The sequence below is a fragment of the Phaenicophaeus curvirostris genome, chromosome 3 (assembly GCF_032191515.1).
Source record: "Phaenicophaeus curvirostris isolate KB17595 chromosome 3, BPBGC_Pcur_1.0, whole genome shotgun sequence".
Taxonomy (NCBI): Eukaryota; Metazoa; Chordata; class Aves; order Cuculiformes; family Cuculidae; genus Phaenicophaeus; species Phaenicophaeus curvirostris.
The window spans coordinates 60,515,701-60,536,443 of NC_091394.1; the positions used below are offsets into that span (position 1 = coordinate 60,515,701).

Here is a 20,743-nt window from a genome sequence, read left to right on the forward strand (position 1 = left end):
AAATTGCAGACAGAAAGTGTGGTCTTGTTCAGTACCAAAATCTTAAACCCCTTGACTAGAAAGTGCAGCTATAATTCATTAAATTTGGGCAGAAAATGGAGAGGGACTTCCTTAAACATAACCCTGAAAAATGCAAGTTTCTATAGGTCTAAGGAGAAATTTTCCAATTGCTGATCTGCTGAGCTCACAACAAATGGATGACTTCATGGTGGGCTGCTTGCTGTACATATTCTATGCATTTATTGCAGTTTACACTGTCAAGAGCACATGTGTCTCTCCAAAGGAAGTACATGCTTCTGCAGTACACACAGTAATGAACACATGAAGTAGACAACAGTGCCCACTGCCCCTCACACAGCTAATATGTAGTGTCTAGGTTAGTCCTGCTATTTCTCTCGTCTCTAATATACACATAAATGACTTCATAACTCATTATTCAGCAGCCTTCCCCAGAGCTCTTGAAGATGTGGATGAAGCATGTTTTTTGACACTGCATTAACCATTGCCTTGTGATGACTTTGTGATTGATGACTCACTGATCTGCTCCAAGGCAGTAACCTCCCTTTTGTGAACCCTCAGTTTGCATCTCCATTGTGCACTGTCCTGGAGTTTGCCATCTATGCCGCCAGCATCCTTCCACTTACATAGGTCTCTCTATGAACCCACCCTCCTCATGCTAGTAAAGCAGACCTCACTGACAGCTATCGTGATGAAAGCTACCACCCATCACATTATTGAATCCATCCTTCAGATCTTGGTGTTCTGCAGTAATCAGAAGCTATGAGCTTGACTAACTGGCTTAGACTACCATCCCCTTATCTGTTCTGTCAGATGTGTCACACGTGGCAATCACCACGCTGTGCACCGAGCTCAGGGCATGCAGAGCAGGTCTCCAGACCACCATCCTCAGAAACGCACAGAAACAAATGGAACTGTCATAATTCACAGGAGAACAAAGGCCCATCATTTTCTGCCTGAACTGAACATTTCTTTGCAAAGTTCCATGACTCATAAAGTAGAAAATAATCCAGATGATTCTGTTTATTGTTACACCAGTTAATTTTCTTTTTTTTTTTTTAACTTGTTCTTTATTCCAGTAAGGTTCATACAAATGTCATCCAGCTTTATTCACATAAACCATGTTACGTTTATAGGTTTGGCAAAGAAGTGCTCCTTTCTGGTCAAAAATTAATTCTGAATTTGTATAACACTCTCTGTGAAGAAACAATATTTTTATTATCTTTGTAAAATGCACCTCCGCTCTACAGAAAAGATGGTTAATGACAGCACAAGAGATGATATGGAATAAAGTTAAGTCTAACATTCAAAGCAATAATGAGTATCTCTACATATTAACATTCATACCAAGCTTTAAATTAGTACTGTTTGGATCACAGAACACTATTGAATGCTATGGCAAAGAAACTCGATAAGCAAGGATAATTAAAATTTAAAAATTGTTAACAGTGTGAACTGGAAGATTTACTGTGTTTTCTACCAGAATTTCACTGAATGGTGCGGACAGGCCAACTGTCACAGCTGCCTATCAAGGCTAAATTAGATGAAGACAAACAATACAGGCTTTGTGGTTCCACTGAAGGAGCAGCCTCAAAAGTTTCCATTTCTCATCCGAGGGCACTGTGGGAGCATTGTCTTCCCCCTCTCTGAAAAGAGAATGGAACAATTATGTTACTGGAATTCCCTCACAGTGGGTTTGAAAGACTGTTTATGTCCAGCCAGGGAGACAGGGAAAACTAAAGGCTGGGATTTTATGACAGCAGGTGGGGGCAGTTGCAGAGTATACACTTCAGTGACATAATGATCCTGATTCTTTTCTTTTAGGGTAAAGCCAGTGCTGGAAGATTTACTAGCAATGGAAGAAGTGGCAATAAAAATGCAAAGTTAAATGCAGCGGTAAAATGAACTTGGAAAAAAAGCTTTACAATTGGCTTTCTGAATCAATCAGGTAATGGATTCTCATGTGTAGAGCATTGTGGTAAACTAGAAAGGAAAATATACGAATCACAGAGGTTTTTTGCCTTTTACTATTCTAGGGGCCCTACCAAGTGAAGTGCTGAATATGCAGCTCTTATGAAAGTCAGGTAGGCTCAGGAGACAGAAAGCAATCACCTAATTTGTCCCTCCTAATAGCAGTTATATTCTTAGTCGTTAGCAGAAGAGATAAATCAATACTTGTTTCATGCATACACATATTCATGTGCTTCAGCATAACCTTAGGAAATTAGCTGCTCAGGTTGCCCCGATGCTCTCAGTTCAGAAGTGGTAGATATGAGTGCGCCAAACCATTTCATTCTGTTGTACTAATAATCTCTTTTTTTCCTGAGGTTATTTTAGTGCTAACTATAGCTCCGTACATACACACAAAAAATCCATAAGTGCTGGGGTGCAAACAGTCAATTGCTTGCAGGACAAGTCAATGCATCCCTAAAGGTTTCCCACTTTTTCTTAAAGAGGAAGGGAGGGTAGAGGCTGTCAGTCACCAGCAGTGCTGTTAAGAAGTCAGTGCCTACTCACAAGACAATCCATGCCACGATTTCCACATGCTCCCAGAAAATTATCCGATATCCCCAAATTCATGGCGTCTGGTAGCAGGACCACTTGATAATCAGCTTGAAGAACTTTCTACCAGCTGCCTTCTAAAGGAAGCTACAAGCCCTTCACAGAGAAGCTGGGTTTAGCCACAGTTATGCTCTACATAGTAGCAGGGAGGACTCCCAGTTCTTCCTAGGGTTTGGTATAAATGTGTAACAAAAAAAATGCAATAATAACAAGTTATTCTTCAAGAAAAAAAATCTTGATGTGGTTTTCAGTGGGCTACTAGTGTGAGAGTACAAGGACCATGAGCAAGGAAGCTCAAAGGAAGTCAAAATCTTTGTGTTTGTAAGGTTCCGTGTAGGCAAACTAATGTGTGACATAGTGACACTTTCTCAATCTCAATTAGTACTAAACTAATTAAGAAAACTGTTTTATACACTACAGTGAGTAGTTTCTCTCTTCATTCTTGGATAATCCCTAGTGTGATGTAAGGGTGATTGAGTATCTAATTACTCCTTAATTGAATGCACATTCTGTATATTTTTCACTACTTGAAGCTTAATGCTTTTAGTCCAAAAATCAAAGCCAGTGAAACTAAGTTGAACTGAGATTTGGGCAGCTATTGTATTAATGAATTACTATTGGAAAGGAGTCCAAATACAAGCCAGTCTGAAGATTTCAGTTGCGTTTGTTATAGAAATATGTAATGTATTGTCTAACAAAACACTGATTGTACACATTGGTAGTGTTGTTATTCATGCTTACATTTATTCTTGTTTAACAGTAATTTTTCTACCATGCTAAATTAATAGCACTGTATGAGGTCAAGTAACACACTATTCAGGCTAAAGGTCTGCATTTATATGAAGATATCTGCTTCTCTTACACTTCTGAAAAGTTTTTTGAAATTTAATATTTGAGCTACAGTTGTATAAATGGACACGTATAATAATCATAACATTGCCTAGATGCCTTGCTTGTTTATAGACTATATTTCTGCCTCTGAATTTTCCTTCACTTCGGTTAAGACTTATATATATTAAATAGAGTCTCACTGCTTCTGGTGTAGTCCTCTACACATCAAACAACCATCCACAAAGAAGACCTTTCAGGATCAGTGCCATAGTGTAAATACCTGGGAAAACTGAGAGCTATTATCACAATACCCAAGTTTCAAGAAAAAAAATAGTAACAAGGTCAATCAAAATTTAGAAAGCATCTTCAGAATGTTAAAAAAATTATTTATTTCTAATTCTTTCATATGATAATTCTATCATAATATAGTACTTCTGTTCCTCAAAGAATAAATTTTCTTGTACAAAACTCGGATGAATGCAAGTCTGTAACTTTATCTCAGAAACAAGGAGCACTGGAAGGAGCAAAGATAGGGCCAAGCTCATATATTTTTAAGAACTGAAGGTCTCAGTGTTCCCATAGTAATAGACAGAATACATTTAAAGGAGAAGATATAAGAAAACTTCAGTAAAAAGTATTATTTTTCAAAGTCTTCTGAAAGTGTTGAGAAGGTGCAAATAAACAGACTACAGCTAAATGAAATCTAATGGCCACAATAATATGTCTTGCCATCTGATACGGATGAAATAAGATGCCCTACTGCAGCATCTTTAGGTTGAGATCACTACATAAGACAAAAAAACTTTCTTCTGCTACTTAGAAGTAGCCAATCTGCTTTTGGGAGAGGTTTTCCACCTCTTTTATCTTACCATATTCCTTAACATTGTATTGCCTCACACAATTTCTGGTTTTTTCCTTATAAATGCATTTTGCCTTCTCCTTATTAACACCAGGTTAAACCAAAAAGTTTAAGTTTTAAGGAAAATCAAAGGACATGGATGGTAAAAAACAGTTTGACACTGACTAAATATTATGATTACCCTCTGTTTTCCTAAAAACAGCACCTGAAAGTATGGTCAGGCATAGATTCAGAGTGTCTCAGAAAAGAACTGACTACCTTATGAATCCTTTCCTGAAACATTTTGCATTCCTTCCATGAAAAGGTCACAGTTTATTGAGTGTACAGCTACTTCTGCAGGCATTTAGCAACATCTAGCTAACTAATATGTACCTTTGTTCCTCTTGAGCTCTGGGGATGCATAAAAAGCTTACAAATTACAGTTAGTTTTGCTTTGTAGCACTGCTCTGTCATAAATTATGGTGTTAGTCATAAAACATTGCTAACAGCAATCAGTGCTGGTATTCTCTTCCTTGAGTGACAATTATGAGTTGCAAAAACATTTTCAGTAACCCATATAACTTGGTTCATTTTGTTTGCTATTTATTTTCAAAACATTGCTCTCTGCTTAGCAGGAGTTCACTTGCATACTTTCATTGCATTGTTTTCATCCATATCAAATAATTAGAATTACAAATTACAATAACAGTAAGGACCAGTGACCACCTGTATCTTCAGTATCAATGGAGTAATAAAGTTCTGCTTAAAACGCCCTGTATGATTTCATCTGGGAAAAAAGAGAGTGCACTCCCATTGCCTTGCATGTATAACATTGGTGAAGGAGGAATGCATATTGCAGGCTTTCTTCTCTGTCTGTGGTCAGACACATGTCTTTCTAGTATCCTTGATATCTGAGAGCTGTTACAAATTACTGTATTTCACAGGTCATAATCTGGAGCCTCTATAGTTTAAAAAAAAAAAGGTGTAGTTTTATAAAAGATTATTTAAGCTTCCTTTCATTTTGCCTCACTGCTAATTTACAGTATTTTCCCCCTAAGTGAAAATAAGATGGCAGAGTTTCAGCATGTGCTCAGACTCTAGCTTTTGAGTTGAAATTGCCAATAAACATGCTGTGAGGGTGTTTTTTTATGACATACACTCCTGACTACATTATCATTTCCCTAGTAGCAGAGTAGAAACCATATATGGTTCCAAGCAGCTGGAAAATTTACTCACAAAATGCATTTCATAAAAAAGCTGATTGTAACAGTGCACTGTGGATAGCAAAGAATGTGTGATGCTGATAGTCAGAGGTCATAAAATTTAGGACCCCTTGTCAACACAAAGTATCTTATTTGAAGCATGATCAGAAGTCTGATTCCTAGGCTATCTTACGGATTTTTTAGCTTTAAAAAGGAAGCACAATACTTTGTTTCTTCTTTGTTTCGTCTTTATTTCCTAAGGGATTCCACTGTTTTCCACTCCTCCACCAATATCTGTGTATTTCTAAGAAGAGATCAGTAAAGGATTAAACAAGGACAATTCCATTACGGTACTCATTCTGGAAACAGCTACAACTCAAAGTGGTTTTCTTCCTCATTTAGAGCTTGATTACTTACACTCTAGCTTGGGCACAGCATAAATTCCTACTACAGCAGTGACTAGTCTACAACTCTTGGGCTGCCGGTAGCTACCAAATCATAAATTGTGGCTTGTGTGTCAGAGGTCTGGCACACAAGCAACAAAAGTGGTTTGCTACTTACCAGTCTGAATCCTCAGCAATGGGAAAACAAGTTAGGCTGACATTACAGGGTTCACTTACAATCTCGGCATGTACTCCACCTCCTGCTATTACAAAAAAAAGGAGGGGGAAGCAACCTGAAAAGGCACCATCTGTCAGCCACTCCTGAAGCTCTTGGTCCCCAGAATGCTCCAAAAGTTTTGGTATGTTTCCAGTAGGTCTCCAATTATCCTGTGTGGCTCACAAGCCAAAGGTGTTTGGCTCTCTGTCCTATAGACAACCACTTAAATGTAAGCACATTTTCAAGTACTCTGAAGTGGCAGAAGAGTGCTGGGCACTACACATAAGCTCCTAAAAACAGGAGAACAATAGTCTGCTTTGTTGATAACATGAAGCTGAGTTTCTTTCAAAGACTGAAACTTAAAAATTAAACCAAGCACATTTTAAGCACAAAATCTAAATTCATGGAGGCAAACAATGACTGATGAAATATCGCTTGCTGAGAAGAGGCATAAATACTCGTATTTTATCAAATCTAGGAAATCAGTGTTTGTATTTCTAAAGATCTAGCATTGATAATCTTTGTGTTGTGGTTTTTTTAACTAGGAAAAAGAGAATAATGGTAACAGTAGCCTAACGATGCATGGCTGCTGAAAGCTCACTCCAGCTCTGGATTTACGCAATAGGAAAGCATAAAGTCCTCAAGTGCTGGAACTTCCGCAGAGCAACTTATTTGTGAACTTCAGGAATTACAAAGGCTTCTAGTAAACTGAGAGTAAAGACACATATTGATTGGTAGACTAAACCTCCATTCATATGCAAAGACCACCGAGATCTGCTTCGACAATGAAATACAGACCACAGCATTGTGCCACTCTTACCTCCATTTCTCAAAGGCAAGGTACAGATCCATAGATTACTCTGTATTTGAACGTCCCTTCATTCTATAATCTAGTTACCATAAAATGTGCAATGCCACAAAGAGGGGAGTGCACCAGTGCCTGCTTTGTACTCATAGCTCATTCCCACTGGCAACACTGATCCCCTGTTCAAAGGCCAGCATAGTTTTCTTGCCAGAAGAGCTGCTCAGCACCATCAGAAGCAAGTAATTTGCACTGTCCACTCAGTAAAAGCACTGGACACAGTCACCACATTGCCTTCTCTCCTTACTGTGAAAGCAATGCGGTGTGAATTTCTGCTTGTCTGCTCAGACCTCTCAATAAATATCATGCAGTCTCTGCAGTATCAGGCATGCAGTCTCAGCTCCTCCCACATTAAATTACTACTGCCTGTCCCTCAGGCCTAGAACAAACTTGGTATTTTAATGACATCATTTATGTTTTTCCTCTAATCTTGAACATACAACAAGGAAAATGGTAACTATATCAAGAATTGTTTTTAATTCAAATTAGTTTCTGCTATCATACTTTACAGGACATTGGATAAACTTGCAGCTACTTGCAATCTGAGGTCTACCAAAGATGTATGTGTGTGTATTAATGTGTACATGCATTTGCACATGAAAAAAATTGGTGCTTTTTCTGTTGTTTTTTTAAGGATTACCCGTATAGATAGGTAGATGGAGTACGTACAAGCTCTCATCACACTTGGGGAATAGTTTTTTACTTATAGAAACAAATTCTGTCTGGGATGTGCTGGTTTTAGACAACGGTTTCTACAAGAAACCTGGAGAGGGACTATTCATAAAGGCTTGTGGTGACAGGAAAAGGGGGAACAGTTATACACTGGAGACGGGCAAATTTAGATTAGACAATTAGGAAGAATTTCTTCACCATGAGAGCAGTGAGACACTGGAACAGGTTGCCAAGGGAGGTTGTGGATGCCTCATCCCTGGAGGTTTTCAAGGCCAGATTGGATGGGGCCTTGGGTAACCTGATATAGTGGGATGTCCCTGCCCATGGCAAGAGGGTTGGAACTAGATGATCTTTAAAGTCCCTTCCAACCCTAACTATTCTATGATTCTATGATTCTATGAGTTATTAATTATGCTTGGTGGAAAGTAAATTGAAGTTTATCACTTTCAAAAGAAAATACCCTTTCAATATTATTTTAGCAAGTTACTTTTCAGAACTAGCTCTTATTGCTTCTATTAAAAGAATCTCATTGATTTTGAAATCATTGGTGACTTCCATACCATGCACTTACTTGACCTCTGCTTAATAAATGGGAGCAACACCATTTAACTATCCTATGCATGGAATCATGCTTATACACTCCAATTTACAAAGGGAGGAAGACATGTAGGTGTGCCATACTGAATTCACTATCAATTCAAGATGATCTTCAAATGTTTGAAATCAGACATCTTGCTCATTCACAGATAAAGCTATTCCACTGATGTAACTGAGGAGAAAGGCATGTCTGTCAAATTAGTTACATGTAAAGCAACAAGGATTAAAGAGATGGTAACAAATCCATCAAAAATCACAAAATGATGTTTTCTTTAGTGAAGCGCACACTACTGAAAAAGTAGTTATCCACTAGGTAAGGTGGCAACCCCCAGAATAAAATAGCCTGCTGGAGTACTTACAATTCACATATTTAAAAATACTGAGTCGGGACTCAAACTGCCAATAAACTAGCCTTCAGTAAAAGAGAAGATTTAAGGTTTTCCTTATTTGAATTTTAGGAGTAGTAGCATTTGTTGTCCCCATTATTAATCTTTGCTGTATAACAATAAGAACAACAAATCTGTTCCCAAGATCACCTGAGATTATCAAGAAAAAGCCTCAGGTTCACAGCCAGGACTCCAAGTCAAGTATGAAAAATACACAGTGGTAACACTGAGGAAGTCACAATGCTATTCCTTCTCTCTTTTCTTGAAGAAAAGGATCTGAGAGTCCTGGTAAAGAACAAGTTGAATACAAGCCAGTAATGCATCCACGCAACAAGTTAGGCAAACATGCTCTTGGGCTGCTTTAGGAAGAGCACAGCCAGCAGGTGGAGGGAGATGACTCTTGGAGCACCTATCACAGAAGGACAGGCTGAGAGAGCTTGAACTGTTTAGCCTCAAGAAGAGATGTTTCAAGAGAAGTCTTAGCAATATGTATAAATACTTTATCAGAAAAAGTATAGATCACACCAGACTCTTCAGTGGTATCCACTGAAAAGAAAAGAGGCAACAGGTACAAATTGAAATACAGGAAATTTCATGTAAAATTAACAAAAATCTTTTTCCCTGAAGGTTGGTTAAACACAGGAACAGGTTGCTCAAAGAGATTGTGGAGTCTTCACCCTTGTGATATTCAAAACCCAGATGACATGCCCCTGAGCAACCCGCTGTAGTTAACACTGCTTTGAGCAGAGGATTTGATGAGTAGATCTCCAGAGGCACAACTATTTTGTGGTTCTGTTATTTTTTTAGTGTCTAAAACTGAACTTAATTTATCACCTTCACATTTTCCATGTCTGAAAGCAAATCTGTACTGAGCTTTTCCTCCAAATTCCTTAACACCATAGTGGTTCTATCACTGCTGGATATGATCTAAAGAGGTTAGAAATAAGAAAAAAATGGCTTTTTCAAAAGAAATATGAAAACTTTGGCAACTGCAGAAAAGAAAGAATGTAAAGACTGTTACATAAAGGATATGTTTCAAAACCACTCACGAAACAGAGTGCGAAGACTCGTTAACCCTAGTCTATAGGAGAGAGATGCATTTTTAGCAGAGAAGCAGAGCCAAAAGAAGACAACTAGATAGCAACAAACTTATTCTAAAGCCCACTGGGTTAAAGCAAGCAGTAAAACTACAATGTTCTACTTGCTTTAAAATAAAAGGTAATCTCCTTCTTGAATGAAAGAAATGCATTCTCTTGGATCACTAGGTAGATGCTACGCTGCAAACTATTACCTCCCCATCTGCTACTGAATCTTCATAGCAATACTCAGCCAATGTCAGCAGTCCAACCTTAAGGACCATTCCTATGAATGAGGAAAAGTGTCTTTTCAGAGGATGTTTAAGGTCTATATGAGGAGCTGCTATTCCTTAACACTTTCGTCCTGGAGAGAACGGTGTGAGAACATCACTACAAAGTAGGTAAGCCTGTTTTCTTCCCTTTCTTCCTCTTTGCATGTAAGAAAGGTGATCAAAGCCACATGATTTCTTTTTACATTTCATATATCTAGTTTCCAGCTCCCCAGAGACAAACTCAATAGCAAGGATATATTCTGAACCCTTGATTAGTTCAGTGCTATTTAGACTGATGCATCCAACACAAAAAAAGAACAACTGGCCAAATTAATTTCTGATAAATAATTCAATCACGTGTAGAGATACAAGTGACATCCTTCTGTGGGCTACACAATGCCAGGAGTCACAGCTTTTTCTCAGTGCTTGGAAGTCCATAATTAGCTTATCCTTATAGTGAGTACTATCATTTTACATTAAAAATTCCATCATTTGGGAATTAAAACTGCAGATTATTTTGTGAAGCATGGCCAGGATAAATCTTATTATATAAAACAAATCTTTATGAGTATTGATAAATGTAATAAAATTTCAAACATGAAAGCAAAAGGGAAATTTTTACATTTCAGTTCCAGCATTGTAAAGAAAACCCTTTCATGCTTAAAATTCAAACTCAGCGTGTCAAGTAATTTCACTGTTACAGACTTGAATTACCTGTGCTGGCCTGAGGGCATTATTCACTCTCTGAGAAAAATTGTACATTAATATTGCTATGATTTTCCCAAGTAATTTTTATGCAGAAGCTGGGATGAATTTGAAATATCCATTTCAAGATTAAAGTGATGACATTTGGTGACTGTAGAGAACCATGTAATTGAGAATTGGGCTTAGGGATGTGCCTAAAATTAAATATGGAAATGAGAAAACAATGTTAATAAAAGGATCTTTGCTTAACTCCTGGGATGAGGATATTAAATCGGGTTATAATATACAAATAAGCCCTTACTTCAAAAATTTTCAGATGCATATCAAATGCCTATGTTATATGGAAAGACCATGAAATTGTTGGTCGCTGTCCCAGTCCATTTAATAACTTCTTTCACATGCAGGAGGAAAAATAATCTTCCCACTCAGGTTTAATGGATCCATTTGTAGAAGCACTGAATTATTCATTTATTTTAGGGGTTATCTGCAGCCTTATCATTTGTTAACTTCACATGAAGTTTGAGCCTGGACCCACAGCATGCTCTGAAGAGGTTTAACTCCACAGCAGAGCCTGACATAACTAAGGAGTTCTATCATTGACCTAGACAGGGCAAGAATTTAATGTACAAATAAATGTCCTTACGCAAAAGCACATATCAAAAAACTTTCAGTAGCATGCTTCCAGGTGAAACTATGGATGAAATGGTTCTCTTGTGAGAGAGTATAGCTTTGAAGAAATGTGCAGATAGAAAAATCGATGCTTTATATAACAGATTCTACCAGTAAAACAGAGTAATGGGGAGTACCAAATGTTTTTATTGTTTGATTAAAGTTTTTTGTAGGAGCATAGATGAAAAATTTTACTATGTTAAAAAGTAATAGGACTTATTAAAGAAAGCAAATTAGCAGATTCATTCTTTTCTTGAAGTCTTCCCAGATTAGTTGTCTTACTATTTGTATCACAGTGGGGCCACTTCATTACAAAATCAACCATAAACATCAGTGTTTTGACTCACTACTTTGCAGGTAAATACTTTTTTTTCATAGCACATTTTATTTTACTTTAAGAATCTCATTACCAAGTTTTTCTTTACAGTAAAACATTGATTAACTAAATATAATGAGGTTTAGGAGTAACTGTGGAGCATCAAGGGAATTTACCTGGTAACTGATAGAGGCAAGGGGAACATGACATGGGAGATTTTAATACCTGGAGTGGGAATAATGCAAGATCACATGTGTATTAGCCCTTATGCAGTGAATCCAGCACGATGCTTAAATTGTTGCTCTGTGAGCCAATGAAGGCTGAAAACACCACTGAGGACAAGAAACAACAACTATTTTGATGAATAAAGTATGAAAAATTAGCCACGAGAGATGTTAATCAGTCTCCTCTTGTATCTGCACTGGTTTTGCCCAAGTTTCAGTCTGTTTTGAAAAGAAAAGCACTGTAAAGCAGGGAGAAGGGATCCAGAAAAAAAAAACAATTAAAAGGCCTCGTTCCAGAATTTTTGCACTGTTTTTGAACAGGTAACACTAGAAGACTCACCAGTGACTAAAAATACAGCAAAAAATCAATCAGTGAACCTCAGCAAGTGGGGTGATCTGTCACATACCCTAGGCATACTGTGCTGTTGCTCACTGCAGCAGGAGAAATTTAAAGCTACAAGAAGTAACTGTGATCTGTGTGTGATCCACTGCCTTCTGAAGTCAACACAAATATTCCACTGAATCACATATTAGATATCAGCCACTAAAGAACCTAATAGTACCCAAACTATTTTACCACAGGATGAAATAAAACAGTACACTATTAAAATTTACAATTGTGATAACATCATAACATGATACTCAGTGCATTTTCTCCTTTTGCTAAAATTATTTAAATGTTTTCATTTTTCTGCTAAGCTTTTACTTACCTGGATAAATATTTATTCCTGTTGTTCCTCTTCTGCTACTGAAATGCAGCTCTGATGACTCTATCACTAAGTGGCTGAGTTGGTCTGAAGTTATCTCCTAGGATTCCATCACAGCCCTCTAAAAGTTCTGCACCCTTAACATGTGTCCTCAGTCTACGAAATTCCTCTATCTGAAAGGCAGAAAACAGACATGAAGAAGCTAAGATAATTTTTTCACTATGGACTAATGATCAAAATTCTGTAGATGTAGGTGCTAAGTGTTTAGAAAATCAATTACAGTAAAAAATCAACATAAAACATTTCAGTTGGTTAAAATCAAATACGTTTCCACATTATAGGCTCCTTTTAGATTTTTCCAAATCTAGTCTGTTGTAGGGAAGACTGTGACCAGCTTCCATCTCCTCCCTGGTATCAGCATCAAGCTCTGAGTGATAAAAACCTGAGAAAATCAATGCATATCTCAGCAACATGATAGCTTATTATTCAACAGCACTGGAAGTAGTTACAGCTACAAAAAAAAAAAAGTGTTTGTTTTTGCTTTGGCATATTGACAAGCTATCATCTTAACTGGATACAGCAAACCTACCTGAAGGCTGAGCCTTGCTTGAGCCTTTGTACTTGTACTGAACCTGTGATGCCTCAGTATGCAGCTTAGCAGTAACTTGAAACTGAAGCTACCGAGAAAGCAAAATGGAGCCTGAAGTATTTAATCATTTTATTATCTAAGATACTACAGAGTGAATTTCTCCATGAAAAACACCCTACAAAGGATTACAGGGAGAATGTAAGTATGATTCCAGAATTAAAAGAAATGAGGTACTAAACAATGGGTAACGGCATTTTTATTCTCATATTCCCTGCAGAGAGTACTTTCTTACTGCAGCCTGACAACTGCCTTCATTGTTTTCCACTCTACAGCAGCATTGATATGGACTTATTTACTGGATTTTCCAGACCCCTTTCCATCATCTACCAGCAGTCCTGGCTAACTGGGGAAGGTCCTCTTGACTGGAGGCTGGCTGATGTTACACCCATTTACAAGAAGGGATGGAGGGAGGATCCAGGGAACTACAGGGCTGTCAGTCTGACTTCAGTGCCAGGGAAAGTCAGGGAGCAGGTGATCTTGAATGCCATCTCACAGCACATACATGACAACCAGGTGATCAGGCCCAGTCAGCATGGGTTTATGAAAGGCAGGTCCTGCCAAACTAACCCAATCACCTTCTATGGGAAGCTTACCTGCTGCTGGATGAGGGAAAGGCTGTGGATGTAGTGTTCTTAGGCTTCAGTAAAGCCTTTGACACAGTATCTCACGGTATCCTACTTGAAAACTGGCTTCCACTGGCCTGGACAGGCGCACCTTCTGCTCGGTTAAAAACTGCCCGGATGGCCGGGCCCAGAGAGTGGTGGTACATGGAGTTAAACCCAGTTGGAGGCCAGTCACAAATGGTGGCCCCAGGGCTCGGTGCTGGGTCCAGTCCTGCTCAATACCTTTACTGACAACCTGGATGAGGGGATCGAATGCACCCTTAGCAAATTTGTGGATGACAATAAACTGGGACGAAGTGTCAACCTGTTGGAGGGTAGGGAGGCTCTGCAGAGGAATCTGGACAGGTTGATTCGATGGGCTGAGGCCAATGCTATGAGGTTTAACAAGGGCAAGACCCAAGTCCTGCACATGGGATAGAAAAAAACCTGTGGAGCACTACAGGCTTGGGGAAGGACAGCTTGAAAGCTGCCTGGAAGGGAAAGACCTGGGGTTGTTGGTTGACAGCCGACTGAACATGAGCCAGCAGTGTGCCCAGGTGGCCTAGACAGCCAATAGCATCTTGGCTTGCATCAAAAACAGCATGGCCAACAGGAAAAGAGAAGTGATTCACCCCCTGAACTCAGCATGTGTGAGGCTGCATCTCGAGTACTGTGTTCAGTTTTGGGCCCCTCACTACAACAAGGACATTGAGGTACTGGAGCATGTGCAGAGAAGAGCAATGAAACTGGTGAAGGGGCTGGAGAACAAGTCTTACAAGGAGCAGCTGAAGGAACTGGGGTTGTTTAGGCTGGAGAAGAGGAGGCTGAGGGGAAACCTTATCACTCTCTACAACTACCTAAAAGGGAGTTGTAGAGAGGAGGGACCTGGCCTCTTCTCCCAAATGACAGGTGATAGGACAAGAGGGAATGGCATCAAGCTGCATCAGGGGAAGTTTAGATCAGACATTAGGAAATATTTCTTCACAGAAGGGGTTATCAAGCACTGGAATAGGCTGCCCAGGGAGGTGTTCCAGTCACCATCCCTGGGGGCGTTAAAAAAGCAGGTAGATGAGGTACTTGAGGACATGATTTAGTAGTTGACAGGTACAGCTGGAGTTAATGATCTCTAAGGTCTTTTCCAACCTAATGATTCTATGATTCTATGATTTAAAGCCTAGCTCTGCTCTGATGTATTTTTCTCAAAAAAACCTGTTCCTAGAAATAAAAACTCAGCTTCTTGCAGCCGAGACATAAGGCAATAGCTTAGACTCAGAAGATGAAAAGCAGAATAAACTGTAAATCTCCTTGAAGGCACTTTTAGAGGCAAGTCCCTATTTTGGAAGGTTGTTTTTTTTTAATGTTTATTTAAAGCAAACTGAAAACAAACCTACTGCTGGCTTGGAACTGAAAATGTCTTCAGGAGTCAAGTGCTGCCAAATTGCTGTACGGGTTCTACAAAGGTACCACTCTCACCATCTGAATCAACTCTGCAGTATCTGAAATAATTGTAGTTTAGGAAGGAGCATTTTACAAGAATGTGGCTTTTGTCTGATCTTTTGGGAACAAGGGACTTCAAACAAACACAGATGAAGGACAAGGAAAAGCAGACTCCCTATGAAGCTGGCATTTGTGAGCCATCTCCTACTATAACTACAAATGCTCTGCCCCAGTCCCCACAGTGAAATCCTTTTCTGGGCAGTACTGCTCACAAAGCAGCTTCTAGTTACTTCATTCAGGAAAGTAAGACTGACCTGATACCTGTGCCTGCTTTTTAATCTTCAGGAAAGCCAAGAACTGCAGCCCTACTCCAGTGGGGAATTGCTTCTGAGATCAACAGCTTCCTTGTTTAGTTCTTTGTAGCATGGTTCAGATCCCCATGAGAGACTCTCTATACATATGGGAGTTTGCCTCACTCTGGAGAAGTGGTTCTGGCAGAAAAGGCCCATGGTATTCTGTTCACTGGAAAGCAGGTCTGCATTCTTGGAACCATGTGAAGTTTACAAACAGAGGGGTAATCTTTCTATTCCTCATATAAAAAAATGTTTGTAGAGAAAACATGCAAATTCTTTGGTTTGTGTGTTCTGTCCTTCAGCAAATATTAAAGTGAAATCAGAAGAAAGCAGTACTCAGGATCTAAATGCGGGGAAGGGGTTAAAACATTCTAGTAAAATTCTACAAAATGTAAACTAAAAATTTTTACTTAGTAGAAATGTGACTGTTAACATTGAGGATTTACCCCTTCACTGGTGACAATTTGATGCTGAATTTTGCCATGAACAGGCCTAGGTCATCTTTAGTGTATTCTGAGCAGAAGAAAAAACTTTTATAAATGGCTATTTCTATTGAAAGTGTGTGAATATCCAAAGGTATTTTATTTCACAGACTACATAAATTTTGCCCAATTACCACTCCAGCTCCATATGCTAGTTACTATTTCTGTCTTTTAGGAAGTCTTGATTTTGAGTGAGGTAGTCAAAAGGAATAGAGACTTGGTCATTCAATACAGCATCAGTCAATTCTGACAATGAATACAGCAGAATGACAGCTCCTTGCCGCACAATTGTTTAAAATCTCTACTCTGAGTGGCTTAGACAATGTATTTGTTCTGGGCTTCAGTGAACCACAAAGCACATTATTCACAAATGTCCGATTATTTTAAAATGTAGTGGAGAGAAGCATAAGCAAGTCTTTTTCAATTATTTCCTGCTTTTCACTGGCCTAATAAGAGGGAGTTTCCTATTTTCTCCCATTGCATTTCAGCAGTGCACATGCATGGGCATGACTCTCAAAAGCAGTCAACACAGTTCTTTCTGGGTTTTAAACTTCAACTTCAGACAAGTGAGGATGAAAAAAACAACAGATCACAGTTGGGGAAGGATATGCAAAAAGAGCACTGCAGGGTGCAGCTTTCCAAACAAGCTACTTTCCACTGACATCAGTAATAAAACTCCAAAAACTAGATTTGCAAAGCCCTTATCCTCCAGGGGAGAAGTCACCTGCACACATTATCCAGACCTCACAGAAAGACCTATGAAGGAAGCAGTTCTCTGATGGAAGCGAAGCCTCATGTCAAGGAAAATTACTTTCAGTGAGGATGCAGCTTTGGACTCCAGGAAAGCATGTCCTGATGCTGCAGTACTGGTTTGCTTTTTTGCTACTCATAAAAGCGACAGTCTCAGACTCCAGCTGCTGAATTGAGGCACATATGGAGATGAATCTCCTTTCACTCAACATTGGCTTAGATTAGTAGCAAATAAATTCATCAGTTGAACTTTACTCAGGAGAAACAGAAGAAAGTTCTCTACTTTGCAATGGTCAGCTTATTATGCCTGTGCCAAAACTGTTACTTCATCATGGTTTCAAAATCAGCAAATGTGAAAATACATAGATGTGACCATGAACTATAATAGCAGTTTTTTCATTTTTCCCCTTATGACCCACAGTTTGTTTAGCTAATCAATATTGCTAAGTTAACTACAGAAAAAGAGAATGTGAATAAGCATCTTGTCTCAAATATATTATCAAGGTTCTTCAGAGGAAGCCAATAAAACCGAATTCATATCAGACTGTATCGTACTTTATTGTTACTTGTTATTGACACTCAGAAGTTGATTAGTTTATGGCTTGAAAAATGAAAATAGAAAGCCTTGAATTTGTTTCTTACTGGCTATAACCACAGATGCTACTTGTATTTATATAAATAGCTTAAAAGTTTCATAAGCTGTGTTCATTAGTATCCCAGAGAAGAAAGTTCTACAAGTTAATGACACATATAAACATAATGTATTTAAATCCATTAAAAATACATTTTCATTTATATCTATGCTTTAATACTACTAGCAGGCTTAATAAAATTAAATGCCTTTACCAGCCTTCCATGGACACTTCCAAATGGCATATGCTATACTATATCTTCTGATTTATCACCTTTAATACTTTTTTCCCTTCTGCTTGCACATGCTTCTGAGAAGGCAATGAAAATTAACATATTCAGCTTCAAGGATTCTAGAGAGTTTCACCCAAATTAAACCCACATTCCTCTAGCTGGGATTCACAGATTGTGGGAGAACAATCATAAGGACTTTTCATTGTTTTTACTGGGATTATTTGCAGATAGATTTAAAATGTTTTCTATAGAAAAGGTCACATGACTATCAGACATAATTTAAGAGAGGAAAAAAACCCTTAAAATATCTATGTGTGAAATCAAATTTAAATAGGTTCCATTTGACACTTACTATAAAACAGAATTTTAGAAGAGCAAGATAAGTTAAATACACTTCAATGCAATATAGCTAGCCTCTTCTATGTTAACATTTTTTATTCTCCAGGACATAGTGTCTCTCTGTGCTTCTCCTGTTCCTTTAACATCAAAAAGCAGGGATATATGAAAGCTTACAGTTACAAAGAACTGAATTTCTTTTGCCTATTGACTTCTTTCTTTTTCTCTCAGTTGAAGAAAATATTATTTTAAATGCAGATGATAAATGATAACAAGGTTTTTCATCTCTGACCTTTGCATTGCTTTCAGTGACTCAAAAGGCTTAACCTTTACTTGAAAAGCCATGTACTGATCTAATGGGATCTTCAAGGAGAACAGATATAACATCCTGCTATATATATAATATTTGCACGCTATAACCTTTAGCTCATAACCATACTCCAAGGGCACTTTAAGCACAGCTGTTACCTGCACTTGGGACACTGTCAGAGGATAGCGAAATAATATCCAAGTGACACCTTCACTGCAGGGTGGAATGGTTAGAGAGCCCTCATACACCCAGTAGTCACGCAGAAGAGGGTCTGAAATTAAAAGAATGTGGAATTTTAATGACATTAAGGAAGATAATTGCATCTTTCAATTATGACAAACTACGATAGCCATGGGCTTGCTCACTTGATGAAGTTAGTACACAGTAAGCTAAGGTGTGAATTTATAACCTGCCAAGCACTGTCTACTACTTTCTCATGTGAATGTACATGAACTTGTAGTTATTATATTACAAGAAAAAATCCACCTCCCAGTAAGTTTTTTAAAGATGAAAATGCCACTTTATAGATGTGAAAAAATAACATAAGCACAACTCCTTAAATTAATAGAACAAATAAATAATATGGTGTCAAAATCTACAAGAGGCATCCCATTTTGAAGGCAGAGAGGCTGTGGTGATCAAACTTTAATTGACATCTACATTTAGGATATGTTCTCAAGGATGATTTTTTTTCAGTTTTTAGAATCATTCAGTAAAAACAGCTCAAGCTAAACTTTCCAGTTTGCAATTCTGGCAACATATTATTTGAGATTCACTGATGCCTTCTAGTTTTGGAAAAATTAGTTGCATTTTACAAGGGAAAAATAAGGTTTATTTAAGAAGAAAGTTAGTTAAATAAGTTTATAATCTTATTAATAGGTTTATAAATGATTGTTACAATAAACAATTGTCTCTCAATAAAATGTACAATTGTTTGCCCAAGCAGAGTTTTAATTCCATATACAACACATTTATCATTTTAATTATAATTCCTTAATGATTCCAGTCATACCACGCTTCATAAGTGAAACTACACAGGCGTCTCCTTTGCTGCTGTAGGTGACTCTCGCAAATTACTCCCTGACACAGTTTAAGAGGTATGGAGAGGAAACTGCCTGACTGTAAAAGAGGGGACAAGAAACAAACCTAGAGAGGGACAGGAGATAAAGGGTAGTTAATAACGGCATGGGAAAGCTAGGGGGAAGGTTGTAACTAGATTGACAAGGACAGAATGGGAGACTGGAAATAAATAAACTTGCTTGGTTGACCTAATCTGTTACTGTCATGTCACTACTAGCTCAGAGGAGTATTAGCAGAATTAAATTTCACTAATGAAGCCTATGATTGGCAGTGAATGGACTTTTTTTTTTTTTTGGTGGTGGTGGTATAATTTTCTTTCTCAGTTAGGGAATTACATAGCAAATCCATTGAAAGCAAGTTGCATTATCAAACACTCAAAAGTTAAGAACTGCAAGAATTAATTCAGCTCATCCTGTGCATGTATCATGACAATGTTTTGTTACATGATCACATATGTCTTTTTCTAGAGAACCTTTCATCATTTACTTGCAAAGATAGATTATTTTCTTTTGAAAAACATCTAAAAGCATTTGGATTTCTCAGTACGGTATGTGGTCCCTGGTCTTCTTTTTCCCATGCTATTAAAATCCTGCTTATTAGAAGGACCACATTTTCTCATTTTTTTGTTTCTACTGCACTCATTTCTTCAGTGCCTGAGTGCTTCAAAAGCGTGAATTGATTTATCCTTCCAACACCCCAGTGTAGTGAGGAAGGATGTATTACCCCCACACTTTAAAGCCAGGCAACTGAGGGACAGAGAAGTTAAGGTCAAATGCATCTACTCATTTGAGGTGTTCAATACAAGATGCTTAGAACCTTTCTCTGAGTAGTTAACTTTCTATAGCACTTAATGCAGTCAGAGAACTGCTCCCATTGACTTCAGTTGGAGGTGTAAGCACTCAGCACTTCTGCAAATCAGACCCCATGATCTCAAGTCGGACACCTAGAAAATGAGGAACACATAGTTAGAGATGACTTATGAAAAATCTGGTTTATGTGACTTGATCAGCATGAAACAGGAACTGTGAGGCAGGGGTCCTGTAAAAAATAACTTGTGGTCATACAATTAAAAGATATTTTATAATGCATATGCTTGAAGGGGCACAGGCAGCCTTAATTCCTGCAATTCTTAATTGCTGAGCACTTGACTTTGCAACCTAAATAATATTCTTTTGATATAATTGATATAGTTTAAAGTATAGCATAGCATAGAATAGAATACCACAGAATACGAAAGAATCATTTAGGTTGGAAAAGACCTTTAAGATTACCAAGTCCTGGATTACTTTGGAAAATTAAAGCTCTTGCCACTATGACATAGAATTTAGCTCAGACACAGAATG

General features: G+C 38.1%; 1 protein-coding gene across 1 annotated transcript in view; it reads right to left on the minus strand.

The window, feature by feature from the left end:
• Positions 1–450: 450 nt before the first annotated feature.
• Positions 451–20,743, minus strand: part of CA8 (carbonic anhydrase 8) — a 46,916-nt gene continuing 26,623 nt past the window's right edge. The window contains exons 7-9 of the mRNA XM_069853172.1: positions 18,479–18,591; positions 12,541–12,710; positions 451–1,664 (exon numbers count right to left, since the gene is read on the minus strand). Of these exons, the coding sequence (XP_069709273.1) occupies positions 12,576–12,710; positions 18,479–18,591 (248 nt within the window). The 3' untranslated portion in view covers positions 451–1,664; positions 12,541–12,575. The remainder of the gene's footprint in view (positions 1,665–12,540; positions 12,711–18,478; positions 18,592–20,743) is intronic.